General features: G+C 32.4%; 2 protein-coding genes across 2 annotated transcripts; one reads left to right on the forward strand and one right to left on the reverse strand.

Moving 5' to 3' along the window:
- Positions 1-345: 345 nt before the first annotated feature.
- LOC144547593 (uncharacterized) lies at positions 346-10,509 on the forward strand. The gene is made up of 29 exons (XM_078296279.1): positions 346-491; positions 587-670; positions 790-935; positions 1,027-1,135; positions 1,269-1,415; positions 1,555-1,602; positions 1,691-1,819; positions 2,080-2,307; positions 2,361-2,406; positions 2,659-2,774; positions 3,140-3,222; positions 3,299-3,404; positions 3,495-3,590; positions 3,888-4,040; positions 4,153-4,320; positions 4,550-4,585; positions 4,723-4,815; positions 4,940-5,086; positions 5,192-5,320; positions 5,651-5,698; positions 5,779-5,919; positions 6,180-6,241; positions 6,404-6,557; positions 6,881-7,072; positions 7,329-7,433; positions 7,631-7,765; positions 8,349-8,552; positions 9,818-9,919; positions 10,126-10,509. Exons 1-29 carry the CDS (start codon positions 462-464, stop codon positions 10,282-10,284), a joined length of 3,396 nt encoding a protein of 1,131 aa, XP_078152405.1. The 5' UTR covers positions 346-461; the 3' UTR covers positions 10,285-10,509.
- A 1,170-nt stretch (positions 10,510-11,679) lies between these two features.
- On the reverse strand, positions 11,680-12,415 carry LOC144549542 (uncharacterized). Its single transcript, XM_078298311.1, has one exon. It carries the CDS (start codon positions 12,211-12,213, stop codon positions 11,956-11,958), a length of 258 nt encoding a protein of 85 aa, XP_078154437.1. The 5' UTR covers positions 12,214-12,415; the 3' UTR covers positions 11,680-11,955.
- Between the last annotated feature and the right edge of the window lie 6,732 nt (positions 12,416-19,147).

Below are 19,147 nucleotides of genomic sequence, written 5' to 3' on the forward strand. Positions count from 1 at the left end.
CCCCCCCTCAGAGTAACTAACCTCCCTGTTCACGCATTAAAGGAGGGGACTCTGTACGTGTGGGTCCCTTATGTCAGTTCACCTGTCTTCCCTTTCACTTGCTCTTAGGCCTGAAATTCCTTTTCATCGTATTTAATCATTTCTTCAGATGGGCCCCTTTTTAGCCCAACGACCCCTTCATCTACACCTTTTATCTCTCTCAACTCGTTCCCTCCTGTCTTCTTCTTGAAATTAAACGGTAACCCACAAATCCTTTCTAGTAATTAAAGATAACTGTCTCAAGTCCCTTCTGTCATTTGATTTGGCTACGGGAGGTTGATTGGCGGATAGGTGATTGCTGTGGGGCCAGACTGCCAGTGGTGGTGGTGCTAGGAGGAGGAGAAAGGAGGCGAATCTCAGTTCCTATATTGAACTATAGCCTTATATACAAAAGGAATGAGACCATCCACTGAGGAGCTACAATGGTTAGATTAGGTCCCTTGGAGGAGAAGGTATGGTTGGAATGGAAAAAATATATATATATACATGTATATAATTGGAAAATGGATTGGAGAGAAGCTTATGCTTGAAATGGCTCGCCAAACAGCCTTCTTGTAGCACAGGTTTTGGGACTGCTTCAAACATTCAAACACTTGTTGCCGCAGCTGAACAAAGAGAAACACAAATAGAGGTTGCCTTTATATCTCTCTTTCTCTCTTTTCTGATTGGACTCCACTACTTTTAGTACCCTTCTGTAAATGAGCATATGAAGTACTTGGTTCTTATTTTGACACCATATGTATCATGTAGACTCCTTCAACTGAAGTCCAAGATAACATCTTGCTCATTGTCAACAACATTTCAACTTCAAATTTGGAGGCTAAGGCAAAGGACTTTAATGAAGTCTTGCATGAGCAGTACTTCCCTTGGTTTGCACAATATACGGTCATGCAAAGGTGAGTCAAAAAGAAGTATATAAATTCTTAGGGATGGTAGTCTAATCTGCAGCATCAAATGTTACTAATTCTTTGGATGTTATTTTTTCAGAGTGAGCATTGAACCAAACTTTCATGACTTGTACTTAAGGTTCCTTGACAAGGTGAATTCCAAAGCACTGAACAAGGAAATATTGAAAGCCACATTCATGAATTGCAAGGTAGATTATTGTTCGTACCTTGTATTGTTTTGTTTGTCATCAATTTAATACTGTTGGTTATAGTATTGTGGTGCACCAAATGTTTAATTTTTTTCTCCTCCTGTTGTTATATCATTCAAACTTTTGCTTGTAGGTTGTGTTAAGTTCTGACCTGATAAAATCAAATTCGGAGGAAAGGTCCTTGCTGAAAAATCTTGGGAGCTGGCTGGGGAAGTTCACGATTGGCAGGAACCAGGCATTAAGAGCCAAAGAAATTGATCCAAAATCTTTGATCATAGAGGTAGTGTGTTTGGGTCTGTACTGTTTATGTTGTCCATTTTTTATGGTTCTTGGATCTTGTTTGTCATACCCTCTTTTGTTGATGCTGGGTGCTCTGTTTTCTAATAGTTTAATGACACTTTTTTTTCCTTCTTTGACAGGCATATGAAAGAGGACTGATGATTGCTGTGATACCTTTTACATCAAAGGTTTGCCAATTATTCTGAAGTTGTGATGATACATGTTATCCATGTACATGGCATGTGCTAAATGTTTCTCTATTTACTTTATGTGCAGATTTTGAAACCCTGCCTGTCAAGTATTGCATATCGACCTCCAAACCCGTGGACCATGGGTATCCTGAGCTTGCTTGCTGAGATATATAATCTTCCGAATCTCAAAATAAGCTTGATTTTTGAAATTGAGGTGCATAAGTTATCTAAAAAACTGTTTTCTTTATCTGGCTTCTTTCAAATTAGAATTTACATAAAGAGCAAAAAAAAGAAACTAATTTGGATAAATTGGCACTAAATTAAAACTGTTAGAATTTTAGATGTTTGCATATCACAATCCAATTGGTGTCGGTGCCCTTGTTGTTTCTCAAATTTATGTCACTTAGCTTGTTGAGCCTTTTATGACTGTCATAGCAAAGATCAGAGTTTAAATTTATGCTTGATTTTGTTCAGAGGCTGTTTAGGGATCTTGTAGTGGATCTGAAAGAAGTGAAACCCTCCTCTCTGATCAAGGACCGGGTGCGTGAGGTGGAAGGCAACCCTGATTTTTCTAACAATGACATTACTACTGTGTCTCCATCGCCTATTGTCACAGAAGCTTCCATACCGGTTCCTGGAAACCAAGTGGAACTGCCACTTGATGTCAGTACTAATCCCAGCCATCATTCTACTGGCACAAGGGTGAAGATCTGATCTTTCCCGAGCAATTTTTTAACTGCTTTTTTTATTAGTAGATACAATACAATATTCCATATAACATAATTTTTGCAGTATTTCCAGGTTGCATGACTAAAAAAATTGAAAGATCAAAAGATAAAGTGCATTGGTACTGATAAAAGTTGTTCTTTTAGCTACTAGACATGAAGACTTGCAAGGATCATAAAATATGACAAAAAATATAGTGCTTAGAACAACATTGGTACTATCACCTGTTTGCAGTATAATACCATGGCATATTATGAACATTGAGATATGTTATTTTTGTTTACTTTAGTTTTTTGCGTCTTTTACAGTATGCATTGGTCGAATAAGACAACGTTGACCCTCTTATCATGCCTGAACAGATTCCCTCCCCTCATGGTATCCCTCAGATGGTCCCACCCGCTCAAGCTCCCTCCCCATCTCCATCGCCTTTCTTGCTTGATCAGGTTTTGTTTCTTTTACAATTTTTCAATTTTTGTCCTTTTATCAGTGGAACAAAGATCTGACATTTTATTTTTTATGACCTGTGCATATGAATTGAGAAATCAACATTTGATTTGCCTGACTTATTTCTTTAGACTGGGTATCAGTGATACTGATGTAGATTAAATTGTCAACTCTTGACAGAATGGTACTATTTTTTTGCAAAAATAACCGTAATTATGCTGGTTGTATGTTACAAACCTGAGAAATGTATGTTTATATCGAGAAATATGGTTCATGCTTGCTACTAGTTCTTATTTTTACTTTTCAAATCCTATCAACAGCAATTTCTCTTTATATGTAATTGATGTGCTTTGCTTTTGTGCAGCTCTTGCAAATTATTCCTGCCAATTATTTCAGAATCAGCCCTATGATTAATGCTGTGGGCGATCCTCAAGTGCCTTATTTCAGGTTCAACTTATTACTTAATCTTATATTATAGATGCTGTTCTTCTTTATTTTTTTCTAATATGGTTGAAATATTCAGGATTATTGAAGCTGCCATGGATAAGTCTGTCAAAGAGATCATATCTCCCGTTATTCAGAGGAGTGTCACAATTGCTAGCCGGACAACAAAGGAACTTATTCTCAAGGTTCTAGTTAGTTGGAATGATACCATATGATGTCCACAACTTTTCTTTGGTCAAAATACTATAATTTATTTTTGTTCTCTCTTCTCTCAGGATTATTCAGTGGAACCTGATGATGGTGTAATATTTCGTGCTGCGCATCTGATGGTTGGCATACTTGCAGGGAGCTTAGCCCATGTCACTTGCAAGGTCTTGCAAACTCTTATGTTGTTTTTCTAATTTTTACCTTTAGTTGGTAAATTTACATGAAGTAAAATCCTAATTAATTATATGTGCCAAAATGAGCTGGAGCTATGAGATGTAAATGACACCTGATAATTAATAGTCCATGTGTTGGATTCTTAACTCCCTCTCTCTTCCTCTCTCTTTCACACACACACATACACACACAAGAAGGTAGTCAGGTCACAATGGGCGCACAAGCAGACCAGCTTGAATTTATTTATTTGTCATGTGTGGTATTTGACTGATAAAGCATTCTTTCAGAAACCGCTTGGTGAGGCTTTAACCAGCAATCTAAGGACAATGCTTCAGGAATTGGACAGCAATAATGACAACAATGAAAAAATAATTGAAATACTTATCACTGATCATCTTGATCTTGGCTGTGCATTAATTGAGAGCATGGCAAAATGCAAGGTATTAACCTGCTAATTTTTACCTTGGATTTCTGGAATCTGTTACTATTGGTTAGATTTAATAAAGTGCAAATTTCATATCAATTTATTGCTCTCTCTCTCTCATTGTCTAGGCGGTGGAGATAATAGATACAGATATAGCGCAATCACTTGCACAACTCAGGGAACAAAGAGATGCTGCTGGCTCCGCATTTGCTCAAGGCTTGTATTCACATGTTCCAGATGCACTTCGCCCCAAACCTGCTGGTCAACTCGCCAATACTCAATTGCGTGTCTATGAGGTATATTTTTTGCAGTAGTATATTATGCAGTTAAGGTTGCATTTTATTTCAGCAACATGCAAGAAATTGCTTATTCTGGCAGACTCTAGTCACCTTATGTTAACAATGGGGTACCTCCACTCTACTTTCGGATAAATTACTGTTTGTAAATTTATAAAAGGTGGGTCTGCATTGTTTCCTTACCTAGCTGAAGTTGGTTATCTTAAATATTGTTTTCCACTTTTTCCAGGAATTTAACAATGTATGGTGTACTCCAGAGGCAGAGGTAAAGAGAGTATGGGGGTCAATTTTTTAATTTTTTTTTTTTTTATATTATGTGTGATTTCTATGTAATTTAGAATAAAATGTCAAAAAATTGTAAAATTGACCTCCATTCTCCACACGAAAATTTTGTCATAGCAGATTTTATCTGGTCGGCCTGTTGGAACTAAGGAGGATGTTACTTTAAGTGATACCATGCCACTATCCCCAGATCCAGCTGGTTTTCAAGATCAGGTTTTATAACGGCTATAAATTGACAGTTCCCTTCTCTCGCTCTCTCTCTCGCTCTCTCTCTCTCTCTCTATCTATCTCTCACCCTTGCTATGGCTAACAATTATTTTCTACCCTTTGATCCTAGGTTGCTGTTCTATTCTCTGAGTGGTGTCAGTTATGCGATCTCCCAGTTGTGAATGATATGACCTATAGCCATTACATCTCTCAACTGCAACAAAATGGCCTCCTGAAGGGTGATGAAATCACCGATCGCTTCTTCCGTGTTCTTACAGTAACTTTTCAATTTTATAACCTATATTTTCCTTTGTAAATATTTTTTACTAAATTATTTGCTTTTTAAGGAAGTAATGCATTTCCTACTTGGTATCTATTTCAGGAACTGTCTATTGCGCATTCCCTTGTTAAGGAACCAGCTGCTCTTGGTGCAGTGCAAAATCACACAAACGAGCAAATTTCCTTTTTCCCAATTGATTCTTATGCAAAGCTCACTGTTGTAATTCTTAAGGTATGCTGGATTCTTGCACATATGTTAAGGATCTTATTCTTAGGAGGTTAGAATGTGAACGATTTCTATCAGGATACAACATTAGTGTTTACTTTTGGATCATGTCTACTAAACATAAACAATTGATGATGAACTTTGAATAGCGAATCTAAGTTATATATGTGATATTATTTTTGCGTAAGCCTATTAAGAATTTTTGTCAGCTCATTAATACTCTGGAACTATTCTAGAATTCATGCCTTAGGTACATAGGAGATATGTTGAATTTTCAATCTATAGTGTGTACAGGTTTAATCTCATTATCTAACTTACTTTTTCTATGGTCTACAGTATGCATCCGTTGAACAAGTGCCAAGTAAAGCTCTTCTACTCATGAAGGTTTGTTCCTCATCTGATGACATGAAATTTGTTAGTTTATGGTAGACAATGCTAATAACTATTCTTTGTTGCATGTCCAGCTTCTATTAGTGACAGCTAAAGTAATTGTAAAGGATGCAGAAGAAAAGAAAACAGACTTTAATGCCAGACCATATTTTAGACTATTTGTTAATTGGCTCTTAGATATTGTTTCTCCAGATCTTGATGGCGCTAATTATGAGGTATGTTTATTATATGGACCATAGCATTGTAATAAACTGTACCTTATCTTACTGGCAGTATTACGTAGATATTACAATTTCTCGTATCTGTCAATGTAATTATGAAAATGTAGATGTTTTTCTGGTATATAATGCCATCAACCTGAGACTTATTGAATTCAATTTAGATATATGATCAATGAATATGAAGCCATGGCTTCTATGTAAAATCTTCTTGGTTGATACTCCTGTTCTTTTATAACATGAGGTTGTTATTTCAGATCTTGACTTGTTTTGCAAGTGCATTCCTTGCGTTACAACCACTGATAGTGCCAAGCTTTAGGTTTATCTCTCTCTTCTCTTTCCATTCTATTGGTACATTAGTTTCTTTTCAAAGCTTGCTGCTCTTATTTAGAATTTTCAAGTTTGTCTGATATAAGTTTTTTTAATTCCTCTATATTTGGGAAGTATTTATGATTTTATTTTCTCTCTGTCCTTTTTTCAGTTTTGCTTGGCTCGAATTACTGTGCCACGAGAATTTCATGCCTAAAATTCTGACATGCAATTCTCCTGAAGGCTGGCCACATTTCCAGTGCTTGCTTGTTTGTTTATTCAAGTTTGTGGAACCTTTCTTGAGAAAATCACAACTTCCTGAGCCGGTTTGTCTTTGTACCTCTTACATTATGTTTTCCATGCAAACATTTTTAGGAGTACATGGTTTTGTTTTCTGTTTTTTTTTTTTTTAAACTTTTGTTTGCATGAGGGTAATTATAGAAATAGAGACTTGCTTCTGTTAATTTACAATTAAGATAAATTGAGCACATAGTTATAAGAAGAACCAAGTAGCTTGTTATTGCACAGTCTGATCATTATTCTGGCAAATTTCGGCACTATTATTTAGTTTCTTTACCATGTTAGTTGTAATAATTGTGTTATAGTTAGCAACTCTCTTCATTAACTCCTGTGGTCTCATTTCGTGTAGGTTGTACTTTTGTATAAGGGCATTTTGAAAATGATGGTCGTTCTTCTGCTTGACTTTCCTGAATTTCTATGTGATTATCACTTCAGTTTATGTGATGTGCTTCCTACCACCTGCGTTCAATTGCGTAACTTGATTCTCAGTGCATTCCCTCGTAACATGACAGTTCCAAATCCTTGTACCCCTAAATTAAAGGTTTGTTTTGGGCTAACCACAATTTCTACTTTTTGGGGAATACAACTGTCACCCCTCAAAAGGTTCAATTAACAATCAAAGGTATTCTGTACTTCAATCTACCTAAAAAGCTTGTCACCGTCTGAATCAATTACATGCATCATTTATGTTCTCGGTTGTGGTTGTGCAAAGTGGTGATTGATGTATGCAATTCTACGAAAAAACTAGCTTATTCAGAACTGTAGAGTAATTATTAATGTATTATGGCAAAATGCAGGTTGATTTGTTGCCTGAAATCCAGCAAGCGCCTAGAATTCTATCTGATGTGGAGGGAGCTCTGAAGGAAAAACAGATGAAGAGCGACATTGATGAATATCTCAAGGTAAGAGTTAACTATGCCTGAAATTGTCTCTCTGCATGCTCACAAAGGGCATAAGGTTACTTGCGCACCCTATTTTTCTCCCTGTTCTATATTTGTTTCATTTTGTCTGACTCAATTTGTATTTATGCATTGCTTCATGTCTCTGTTGTTGTTTTTATTTAGCTTTATTATAATAGCAACATAATTGAATGTTGCAGACAAGGCCAGAAGGTTCTTCCTTCTTAGACGAACTTAGGCAGAAGCTGCTGCTGCCTCAAAGTGAAGTGAGCCAGGCAGGGATGCCCTACAATGTCCCATTGATTAATTCCCTTGTGCTTTACATTGGCATGCAGGTAGAACCCTATCCTTTTTATCTTTATTGTTTAATTGCTCATGGTAACTATGGCTAATCTTTACGGCTTTACCCTTTATTCAAGAGTTTTTTTTTTTTGAGCAATAGTTGAACGCATGCACAGCCAAGACATGTGTTGGGATACCTGTTTTGTTAATTTGGACAATACATATCTAAATAAATTTTTAAAAAAAATTAGACATTGTTTAACTTAAGGATTGATTGTGTATCAACTTTATATATATTACTGTCATATGATATTCCATTAAATGACGTTAAACATAGACTATTGTTAGTTTTAAGTTGTTTGATGAGCAGTAAACTTGTGGAAAATTCTATTATTTTTCATGTGCATCATATATGTATAACTATAGATTATGTCACATTTTAAAAGGTCAGATTGCAAAATTACCAATTATTTTTTCCAGTTGTCAAAGTAATGGATCGCCATCAATAGTAGATACCCTCTTTGAAATGTTACTTCAAGAATATCATAGATGGCACTGTTCAGCATCAGCCTCAAAATTTCTCATACCTAAGCCTGTTTTTGTCACTGATTTAAATAACTATTTTATTTGTTGCAGGCAATACAACAACTGCAGAGTAATAATACTGACATAATATTGGTGGAGGCCGCAATGGGCATTTACCAGAGTCTGGTGAAGAACCTCGACACTGAGGGGCGCTACTACTTGATCAATGCCATTTGTAACCAACTGCGCTATCCCAACAGTCACACTCTTTACTTCTCTTCCGTACTTCTCTCTCTCTGGACTAAAGCAAGCAGTGTAAGTCTTCTTCATATTTTAGCTATTCCATTTCTGGTGCCTATTATTTATTCTTTTTGGCAAATCTTCCTGTCCACCCCAACAAAAGTTTTATTATGATATCACCTACCTACCTAAGAAAAGAGATAGACAGATTGACAAATAGACAAAACACTATCTTTAAACATGTTGACAAACACAAGGAAGAACACGAGAATTTTGTAGGAAATTATAACTCGGATTGTGGTATTGGATATAGAAGAGAGGAGTTTATATAATATATTTTTTTTATATTACTCAAGAGGAGTACAAAGCTTTGAATATATATTTTCACTCTCTCAATAACGCCTCGCTTTAATATGCTCTCTGATTCTTGATTCTATATCCAATACCACAATCCGAGTTATAATTTCCTACATTTGGTATCAGAGCGTCAGGTTCGAGTAAGAAGTTAGCGAAGTAGACAGGGGCGTTCGTGAATATAAGAAGCATCCTAAGTCGATGTCTTCAGGAGGCACAACCATGGCGCAATCGACGGTTCCCATTTCTGCCGGAGAAAACTACGACGTGTGGAAGATCAAGATGTGGACGCTCTGCTTTCTCAAGGATTGTGGGATATAGTCGCTAAAGGTTCTACCGTGCCAACAACGGGAGAATTGACGTCGGAGCAGAAACAAGAACAAATGAACGATGCCAAGGCTCTGATACCAAATGTTGGAAATATAATTCGGATTGTGGTATTGGATATAGAAGAGAGGAGTTTATAATATAATTTTTTTATTACTCAAGAGGAGTACAAAGTGTTTGGAGTATATATTTATAACTCACGCCTCACTCTCTATCTCTGATTTTATCATATATATTGACCTCTAACCTATTTATAATAAGTCCAATGTCGGTTATGACTTTTCTAGAATATCTTGATACAAGGTTATGGAAGTTTCTAAATACAAAAATATAGTAGTCTTTTCTAGTATGTTCCATTATATATTGCCGACCATATAAGTCGGTTCTTATTTCTTGAAGAATCCAGAAACCAATAATTGGATTTGGGCCTTCGGTAAATAATAATTGTACTTGGGCCTTCGGTATTGTTATTTTCAACAAATTTGGAGTTGTAGAGGAACATATTCTTTTTAGCAGCATGATATGATGTTTTGTGTGTTGTATGTTTAACTTGCATACAAGAATTTGCAGTAATACAGATGAAATTGCCCCTGTAATATCAAACCAATGGTTTCTAATTTAACGAATACGGATAATATTCCTTGTTGTAGTCATACCAGGAATTGATTCAAGAACAGATAGCAAGGGTGCTGTTGGAGCGTCGGATAGTTAGATGGCCTTACCCCTGGGGACTTATCATCACCTTCATGGAGATAACCAAGGTACGTGTTATATTTTGTTCTCTTATTTTAGCTTTTGAGAACTTGAATTTTCCAAAATTTTATATATTTTATCGCCTTCATGGAGATAACCAAGGTGCGTGTTATATTTTGTTCTCTTATTTTAGATTTTGAGAACTTGAATTTTCCAAAAATTTATATATATATATATATATATATATATATATATTTTTTTACTTTTTGTGCAGAATTCTCAGTACAATTTCTGGAACCAACCTTTCATTCGAGTTGCCCCTGATATTGAGGAACTGTTTAAGTCAGTGGCAAGATCTTGGGGCGTGAGACCCACTGGTAAAGCTCTCGAGGATGCACATGCATCTGCTGGGGTCCCAGATGCTAACAATTGAATCTGTTTTTATCATTTATATGTTCATTTCTAAGTTCTAACCATCAATAGCTTCTGTGTATATATTTGTAGCATGAATTTTAAATTTATTTAGATGATCCTCAATGTTTAGTTCTAAAATTTTACTTGTAAATATTCATCTTTTGGTTATTGTATAGATAGACCTTCCCAGCAAAATTTTTTATTTTTTTTTATTTTTTGGAGTCTATCAAGCAGGTTTTATCTATTCTTAGTTATCAGATAGTCTATAGTTGTGTCCTGATCTTATTCCATAAAAGTGATTTTGGTAAGCTGAACTCAAAATTGAAAATTTTGTTATATATGACATCAATTATTTAGTTCTCCGGACACAGCAGTTTTAAGCTGTCCTGAGCTTGCAAGAAAATTCCATTTGCAACTTTTGGGCAATATCAAATGCTGAAGCTTTTTTGCATGCATCATACTGGGTAAATATTTTAACAGAATAGTTTTAGCTTCATGCAGCGCACGGACTATAGGATCATACTCGCACAGTCGCACTGCATATGGTCTGCATGCTTCATAAAGCCAAACTGCTCTGTTAATATCTGTACGCCATGAACTGACCAAGCTAAATTTTACAGTCATTTGTTTCCACGAAGAAAGGATTGTTTTTTTTTTTTTTCAAACTTGCGTCCTCCCACAAAGATAGCGTTACCTTTGCTGCTTTGTCAGACTGGTTCTTGTTTATACTGTGTTTTGACCTAACAAAATATTTGATCTTGTTTAAAGACTAGGTACTTAATATAGGTTTTAGAGTTTTAGAATTTTTACACAAGCTAAAGCGTTTTACAATTTTTAACGCAGATTAGTATCCGTTCGTCTGATTTTGGTAATTAGGATAAGTTCCAACTATTTGGATTAGTACACGTTGTCTGTAATACAAGTAAAGAAACCAAATTGGAGAAAGATTTCTTAAATTATAAATTCCGTCCTGTCTTGCCGTTTCGTGTTGTCATGTCAATTTCATATTTTTCTATGGAAAATCATGAGTTTTTACCGCTAAATATATCTTATATTTGTTTAATTAGCAGCCGAAGTTAAATGGACCATTCAAAACAGTGATTTTGTACCTATCTAAAAAAAACAAGTAAAAAAATCCCCAAAAATATAAAATTTGGTCTCCAGGCACATTTTAATATGGATATCATGTTGAATGGTTCGGATCGACTGTTTGAATTTGCCAGACTCAAATTATAAGTACATATTTTGCATTTTTATGAAAGAGACTGAATTATACAAAAACATAATAACAAAAATTAAATTAAATTTGAATACAGATAATTAAAAAATAATAATCTATTAGATGGATAAGCACTTCTGATTTGACTATAGATTCGCTTCTGGAAACAGAAAATTAAATGGAATTAGAAATCCATATATATACATGTCGAAGATTTAAATAGTTTTTTACAGCAATATCATTAAGTAATCTCTTCCACAAGCCACTAGTATATACAATAGCATGCCTTAATTATTACACTGTTCTTATTCCTGAAGAACTCGGGCCCCTTCGGAAACCCGGATCATGCATTATTTACGCGCAGAAAATAAAAAAAAGATATAGAGAAAATACCCTGCATATATAATTAACTAACTATATATTTACAATTGCTAAATCATGAATTCCATTCTGCTGATCATCTCCCTGATATCATTTGATTTGGCGACGGGAGGTTGATCGGCGGATAGGGGATTGCTGTGGGGCCAGACTGCCAGTGGTACTAGTGGTGGTAGGAGGAGATGAAAGGAGCTGAATCTCGGTTGATTGAAATCTTCCGGAATCACCGGGTAAACGCATGTAGTACGAAGGAGGCGGCTCGTGATCAAACAGTAAACTTCCTAGAGAAACTTGACCACAGTTTCTATATTGAACTATGGCCTTATATACAAAAGGAATGAGACCTTCCATTATATTGAGCTACAGCTAGAAGGGTTGTCTCTTGGAGGAGAAGGTGTGGTTGGTATGAAAAAGAAATGTATGTATATAATTGGAGAGAAGAAGCTTATGCTTGGTTCAAGAGGAGGAGAGAGAAAGGGGAGTGGTTTAAAAAGAAGAGAGAGGGAAAGAGAGGAATTACATGAAGCCAAAGTAATTGGGTGGATCCATTTCTTCAAGTAATCCGGTTACTACCTTCCTCTCCATTTTTGTACGCAACTAGTAAATTACGGCACGGTTTCCTTTGGATTTTGTCGAGCAAATGTAAAACTAGCGACGGGAATTGAATCCGCGGATGGATTGTGCCTTATTCACTTGACTACATCCGCTCCTTATCTAGCTAAAAAAAATATTTTGTCTTTTTTTATTTCGAATTATTATAGATATATATAGATATAAGACATCAAATATAGAGTATAGAACTAGGGTGTTCTTAAGTTCACCAAATTTTTTTAGTGAATTCAAGTTTAAAACTCATCAAATCGATTTCAAATGACGAATCCAAACCGTTGAAACCTGCCTATCTTACTAGAGATCTGTTTGCAAGTGAAAATTTTAAACATTTGAATTAATTTAGTATAAAGTCAAGCGGTCAAAATTAGAAAGTTAATAAATTAATTTTGATGCATTCATTTTTTGACCAATTGACTCTATGCAAAATTAATTTCAAAATTATTATTTTTACATGTAGACGCATCACTTGTAAAGTAAGCGGATTTCAACGGTTCAGATTTGTCGTTTGAAACCAATTCAGTAAGTTTTAGACTTTGAGTTCACCGAGAGACTTAATGAACTTAAGAACACCCTAGTTCTACTCTCAAATATATATCAAACTGAAACCATATTTTAAGTTGCATTCATATATGATGAATAGAGTAGAACTAGGGTGCTCTTAAGTTTACCAAAGTTTTGGTGAGCTTAACTCTAAAACTCATCAAATCGATTTCAAATGACGAATCCGAATCGTTGAAATCCACCTACCTTACGTGTGATGCATCTACATGTGAAATTTTTAAACATTCGAATTAATTTAGTATAAAGTCAAGCGGTCAAAAACCTTCAAAAAATGAATGCACTAAAATTAATTTATTAACCTTCTAATTTTGACCGCTTGACTTTATACTAAATTAATTCGAATGTTTAAAAATTTCACATGTAGATGCATCACACGTAAGGTAGACGGGTTTCAACGGTTCAGATTCGTCATTTAAAATCGATTTGGTGAGCTTAAGAGCACCCTAGTTCTACTCTGAATATAATACATGTTTGATATATATCGGAGAAACAGAGCTAATTAGCCTCTTATAAATTAAAATATTTCATTTTATCTTTTAAAAATCTTAAATTTTACAAAATATATTACTATTAGACTCTATTATAAATAAAATTATATGACATTTATTTATCAAGGTTCTCCAATCTCAATTATACAATTCCGCTTTATATATCGCATTATAATCTATTATCTTTGTCTTTGTTGACTTGTATATCGCATAATGGACATCTCCATTATGTGTACAACGTAGAGAAGTTGAAGTGTATGTGATTAGTTTTGGATAGAGACGTAAAACGAAGAGAAACTAAGACTTAAAAGGGAGTATTTATCTGAGTCACAATAGCTTTCAAATACCTGTGCAAAACTTCTCCATCTTACCTACTCCATATGTTGGATATTTTGTTTATTGTTATCTTTCGTGCTAACTATTTTCTCTGATGTAATTGTTTTGAGTCTTTTGACCAAGAATATAAAATAATTTAGTGTAAAATCAACTTGATCCTTCTGTCTTTCTTCTTTCCACACCAACTAACTAACAAAATACAATAATTATTAATATGAAAATTAAGAACAAAAATAAAAACAGTTGCAAAGCACTGGATATAAATTAAATTTATTTGTAAATTGAGGAGGATCCAATTGCATCTTTTTTTATGACACCGAATTACACTCCCGATTTTTAAAGTTTTTAAAGTTTAAATAGTCGATCCAAACCATTCAACATAATGGATATATTAAAATGTGCTTGCAGATCAAATTTTATATTTTTTGGAATTTTTTTACTATTTATTAAGTATTAAACAAAATCGCTATATTCAGACCATTGAATTTTTGTATCCATCTTAATTAATAGTAAAAAAATTCAAAAAAATATAAAATTTGATCTGTAAGCACATTTTAACATATCCATCATATTCAACAGTTTGGATCAACTATTTGAACTTTGAAAATATAGAGTATAATTCGGTGTCATAAAAAAAAGATGTAATTGGATCCCTTCTCAATTGTAAATTTTAAACTTCTACATTCCTGCAATTACTTTTTTACTTTTTAATGGTCATGTCAGCAATTATTACCATGGAAGAGAAAACGAGAGCCAATAAAAAATGTTAGAAAGTGATTTTTTAAAAAGAAAAAAATTTCCAGATTAGAAATTATGTTACATCCAAAAAGTATAATAGAAAGTGCCGAGCATGCTTTTAAAAAATAAAAAGAAATTCCAATACAGATGCTTTGAGAGGAAAATGAAATATCAAGTGCTTCTTTCACATCTAGTTTAAAAGAAATTATTCTTTCGCATTTAATTTAAAAGGAAATTCTTCTTTCGCATCTAATTTAAAAATAAATTGTAGCCTGGTGATAATTAATTTAGTAGAAGATTCAGGAACAGGTAGCATAATTTCTGAAAACAAGGGAATACATTAAATTCGGAAAATAGGTAAATTAATTTCTGCTATTGTCATTACATGTAAGCACAACTAAAAAAATGCAAATATATATGAATCATTAACCACAAAATGTTAATTAAATTTATTTGAAATTTAGTTTGGTCGTTATGATAATTATTGTTTTGTTGTAATAGATTTTATTTCTTTTACTGAGCAAATTTGACTTGCATCTTAGATTGGTGATTATGTTTTCTACAACGTTGTTGTATTTATTCTGAACAAGATTCTAAATAGCTATTATAGTGCTATATATTTTTAAGGTCGGAAAAAACTATAGCGCAATATATCTAGTTATTTAGAATCATTATAAAAGAAAAGCGGTTAATAGCGTTATAGTTTTTGAGGCATGAAAAAGCTATAGCGCAGCTATTACGTAGCTATAGCTAGCCATTTAGAACTATGATTTTGAGTATATATTATTGAAAATCAAATCATCAAATTAATTAATATTCATAAGAAATTTAATTCGAGTCTCAAACATACGATATTCTACATGGAGATTATTATTTTGTTGCTAGATTAAATGTTAGCTCTCAGATGATAAATGTATTAAGTAGTTTTCGTTCAATTTTATATAAATGTCCCATTGATAATCCGGGTGAATTGGAACAAATTGGCAGGTGATATTAAACCGATAAATAGAAAAAAAAATTATTAAGCAAATTCATAAGTTTGTAAGCATTATTTTTTTATGGAAATTTGAATATTCCTTCAAATCAGTATTTTATTTGTGGTTGTATGGATCGCATATGCATATGCAGTCTGTTGTTGATGTAAAATGTCATGCGGTCACATATATACGGATTTGAATATGCAACTGCATTATTGATCATGCTAACACATAATACTACATGCGACATGTATATGCAGTCCATAAAGATACATAATACTACATAATCATTATTTTGTTAGCTTGTCATAACTCATGACTGTGAAAATTGATCATATGTATTAACAGTTAATTTTAAAATTCTCATATACAAGTCCGCATTAAATCTTCCACTATAGATAAACAAAACCGTATTTTAAAACACAGATTCAAATAAAAGAAAAGCAAACAAAAAAAAAGTCGTACAACAAGGGAAGAAAAATCATACGACTTGGTCATGAGAAAAAGAAAAGAAAGATCGTTACTTTGTTTTAAAATTTGCTTCCTTAAAAGCAACATTAAAAGATTTTTAAAGAAAAGAAGAAATTGTTATGAATATATATTAAATGTGTGGATGTCATTCATTTTGTAACTCCCATATTAATCCTCAATTTATTTCCCCACTACTCCATACATATTGATGCCCACTACTATTGGAATTCATTTCTTCATTTATTATTTGTATGGCTTTCATTTACAATTTATAGCCTATAAATAGAGGCTTTGTAATATTGTATTGTATACACATATGAGAAATATATGAACAAAGAGATTGTCATCTTTTCCTCTCTATTTTGCTTATTCATCTCATGCTTGTTTATATTTATTTTATAACACGTTATCAGCACGAGAGCTCTACTAGTTGAAGATTCGAGGTAATTTTAATAACTTTTATTTCAATTTCATTTATATAAATAATACTTCCTAGTAATTGCTAAATGAAATAAGTTATCAATTTATTTATATTTATTTTGAGATGTTTAGTATGATTCATAGAATTTTATATTAAGTGCATTTTTTAATTTAATCTTCCCGAAGAAGATTTAAAAGAAAAATCTTCTTGAAGAAGACTTATATGATGTATAAATATTGTATAGTAGTTCATATTTTTTTTTCTTCAATAATTGAATCTTCTTGAAGATGATTTCAAGAGATATTACGAAAATTCTCAATTTTATAAAATGCACCGAGCAATTGGCCCGAAGCCATTGTAGCCATTTTATCAACTTGAAGAAGATTTCAAAAGATATAAAGAAGATCTTCCTGAAGAAGATATAAAGAAAAATTATATGATGCGCAAATTTATCATGATGTTTATATATATTTTTTTTCAATAAGTTAATCTTCTTGAAGAAGTTAAAAGATATTCTAAGTTGATTTATTATCTCTTTATGGTTGAAGAGATTATAATGAGTTGTTGGACAAAATAATTCAATTTGTTCTGCTTCATTTCTTGAAGTAAATATAGCAATATATAATAATAAATTTGAAAAAAAAAAAAAACTTGTGGACGTGGACGTACAAGAATGAGTTTATTATCATGGTGATTATTACAAAAACACATATTTCCACCTGAAGTGGAAAGATAATGAAGAAAATTTAAATAATGTGCAAAAATTAATGTGATGTTCATATTTTTTTTAATAATTTAATCTTCCTGAAGAAGATTTATGTGGCTCACAAAAATTAATATGAGAATATTTCAATATATCTTCTTGAAGAAGATTTCAATAAGATTTATATGATGTGGAATTTTTTGATGTACTCTTCCCGAAGAAGATTCAAGAAATATTTCGAGTTTATACATTATCTTTTACATTATATTATGTTAATGAAATGACCCGAAGCCATATGAATATAAATTATATTAATGAAATTGGCCGGAAGCTATTTCATCAATTTTATCAATTGACCTGAAGTTCAATTATAATAAATTATTGAAGCCACATGTCTTGTTCTGGTTGAACAAAATAATAATTACACATTAAGTGGAAAATAATATGATGGACAAACTATTAGATATGGACGTGATAATGAAGAAAAAACGCATCATTCCACTAGAAGTGGAAAAATAAATGAACAAAAAGAATTACCAATAGAAGTGGAGAAATAATTAGAAAGTGAAGAGAATGACAAATAAGAAAATTCATGCTATTATTAGTCATGTACCTGTCGTACGCCAATGTACCTGTAGTACGTCAAAACATTATATTGAACTATTATGGACAAACTCAATTTAGTCAAATGATTTGACATTATTTGAATGATGAAAAAGAGATATATAAAATAGGTGACATTTATGAAAAATTGAGCCCTCACTGTTTGAAAAAAAATAAATAGTATATCAAACTTATACAAAATTATTTGAAAATAGATGATTTACTTTCATAAATCATTTAATTTTCTATTAATACAATGCCCTAAAAGAAGCTTGTTTGTTTCTATTAATACAATGTCTTAAAGAAGCTTATCTATTTCATTAGAGGTATTACATTATAAGGTGGAATTTTAATTTTTATCTTTTATGTTGTTACGGAAAATTGTAAGATAAAAAATGAATAGTTGTTCATTCTTTATTTTGAAAAATGAATTAATACTTATTTATTATTTATATTGATTGTAGTGCATAAAAAAATGTAAATGTAAGATAAAATTTGCTTATTTATGTTTAATTTTTTTAAATACTACTTATTTATTCTTTTTATTATTGATTATTGTTGAAATGGTGTTTATTTATTTTTATAAAAAAAAATTGATTGAAAGCTCCAGAAGAGTTATTTTGTTGTTACATGAAGGAATACAAATTTATATTGATGATGATGTATTATATTCTTGTAAGTCTCAAATAAATTTGTTAAGTTTTAAGAATATCAGCCGAAATGGATATCATATTGAGACAACTAATGAAAAAATATTGAATATATGAAAAACAATGCATATTGAAAATAAATTGCATATGTTTTTTCTCTGACTTATACTACACATATATTAATGCAATTGAAACACATGTTATTGTAAATCAGAAGTTTACATACAATAATATGTTTATAGTTTGGCATGACCGGTTGGACCATTCCGGATCAATAGTGATGTGAAAAATAATAGAGAATTAATGTAAACATTCATCAAAGAACCAGAAGATTCTTTAATATGATGAATTTTTTATGTGTTGGTTTTATTTCTAGAATGTATACAATATGATATTTGTGGAACAATATATCCAACATGTGAACCATTTGAATATTTTATAATTTTAATTGATGCATCAATAAGATGGTCACATGTATGTTTATTATCAAATCACAACCTGGCGTTTGCGAGATTACTTGCTCAATTGATTTGATTAAATAGCATAATTTTATGATTATCCAATTATGAAAATACATCTAGAAAATGTCAGAATTAATATTGAACATCCTGTAGATGTTCATATATAAAAAGAATATATGATATTTTACATGCAATAAAACTAATTCACATCATGTCAACTAGCTATTATAAAGCTTCTCCTTATAATTGATTTTTGGTCACATA

Source organism: Carex rostrata, chromosome 2, assembly GCF_964058835.1.
Source record: "Carex rostrata chromosome 2, lpCarRost1.2, whole genome shotgun sequence".
Taxonomy (NCBI): Eukaryota; Viridiplantae; Streptophyta; class Magnoliopsida; order Poales; family Cyperaceae; genus Carex; species Carex rostrata.

Excerpts from the sequence above, each read along its gene's own strand:
- LOC144549542 (XM_078298311.1), bottom strand. The coding sequence starts at position 12,213 with ATGGAAGGTCTCATTCCTTTTGTATATAAGGCCATAGTTCAATATAGA.
- LOC144547593 (XM_078296279.1), top strand. The coding sequence starts at position 462 with ATGGTTAGATTAGGTCCCTTGGAGGAGAAG. Across the intron at positions 4,321-4,549 it reads CTCAATTGCGTGTCTATGAG|GAATTTAACAATGTATGGTG; the intron begins GTATATTTTTTG and ends CACTTTTTCCAG. Across the intron at positions 9,920-10,125 it reads CCTTCATGGAGATAACCAAG|AATTCTCAGTACAATTTCTG; the intron begins GTACGTGTTATA and ends CTTTTTGTGCAG.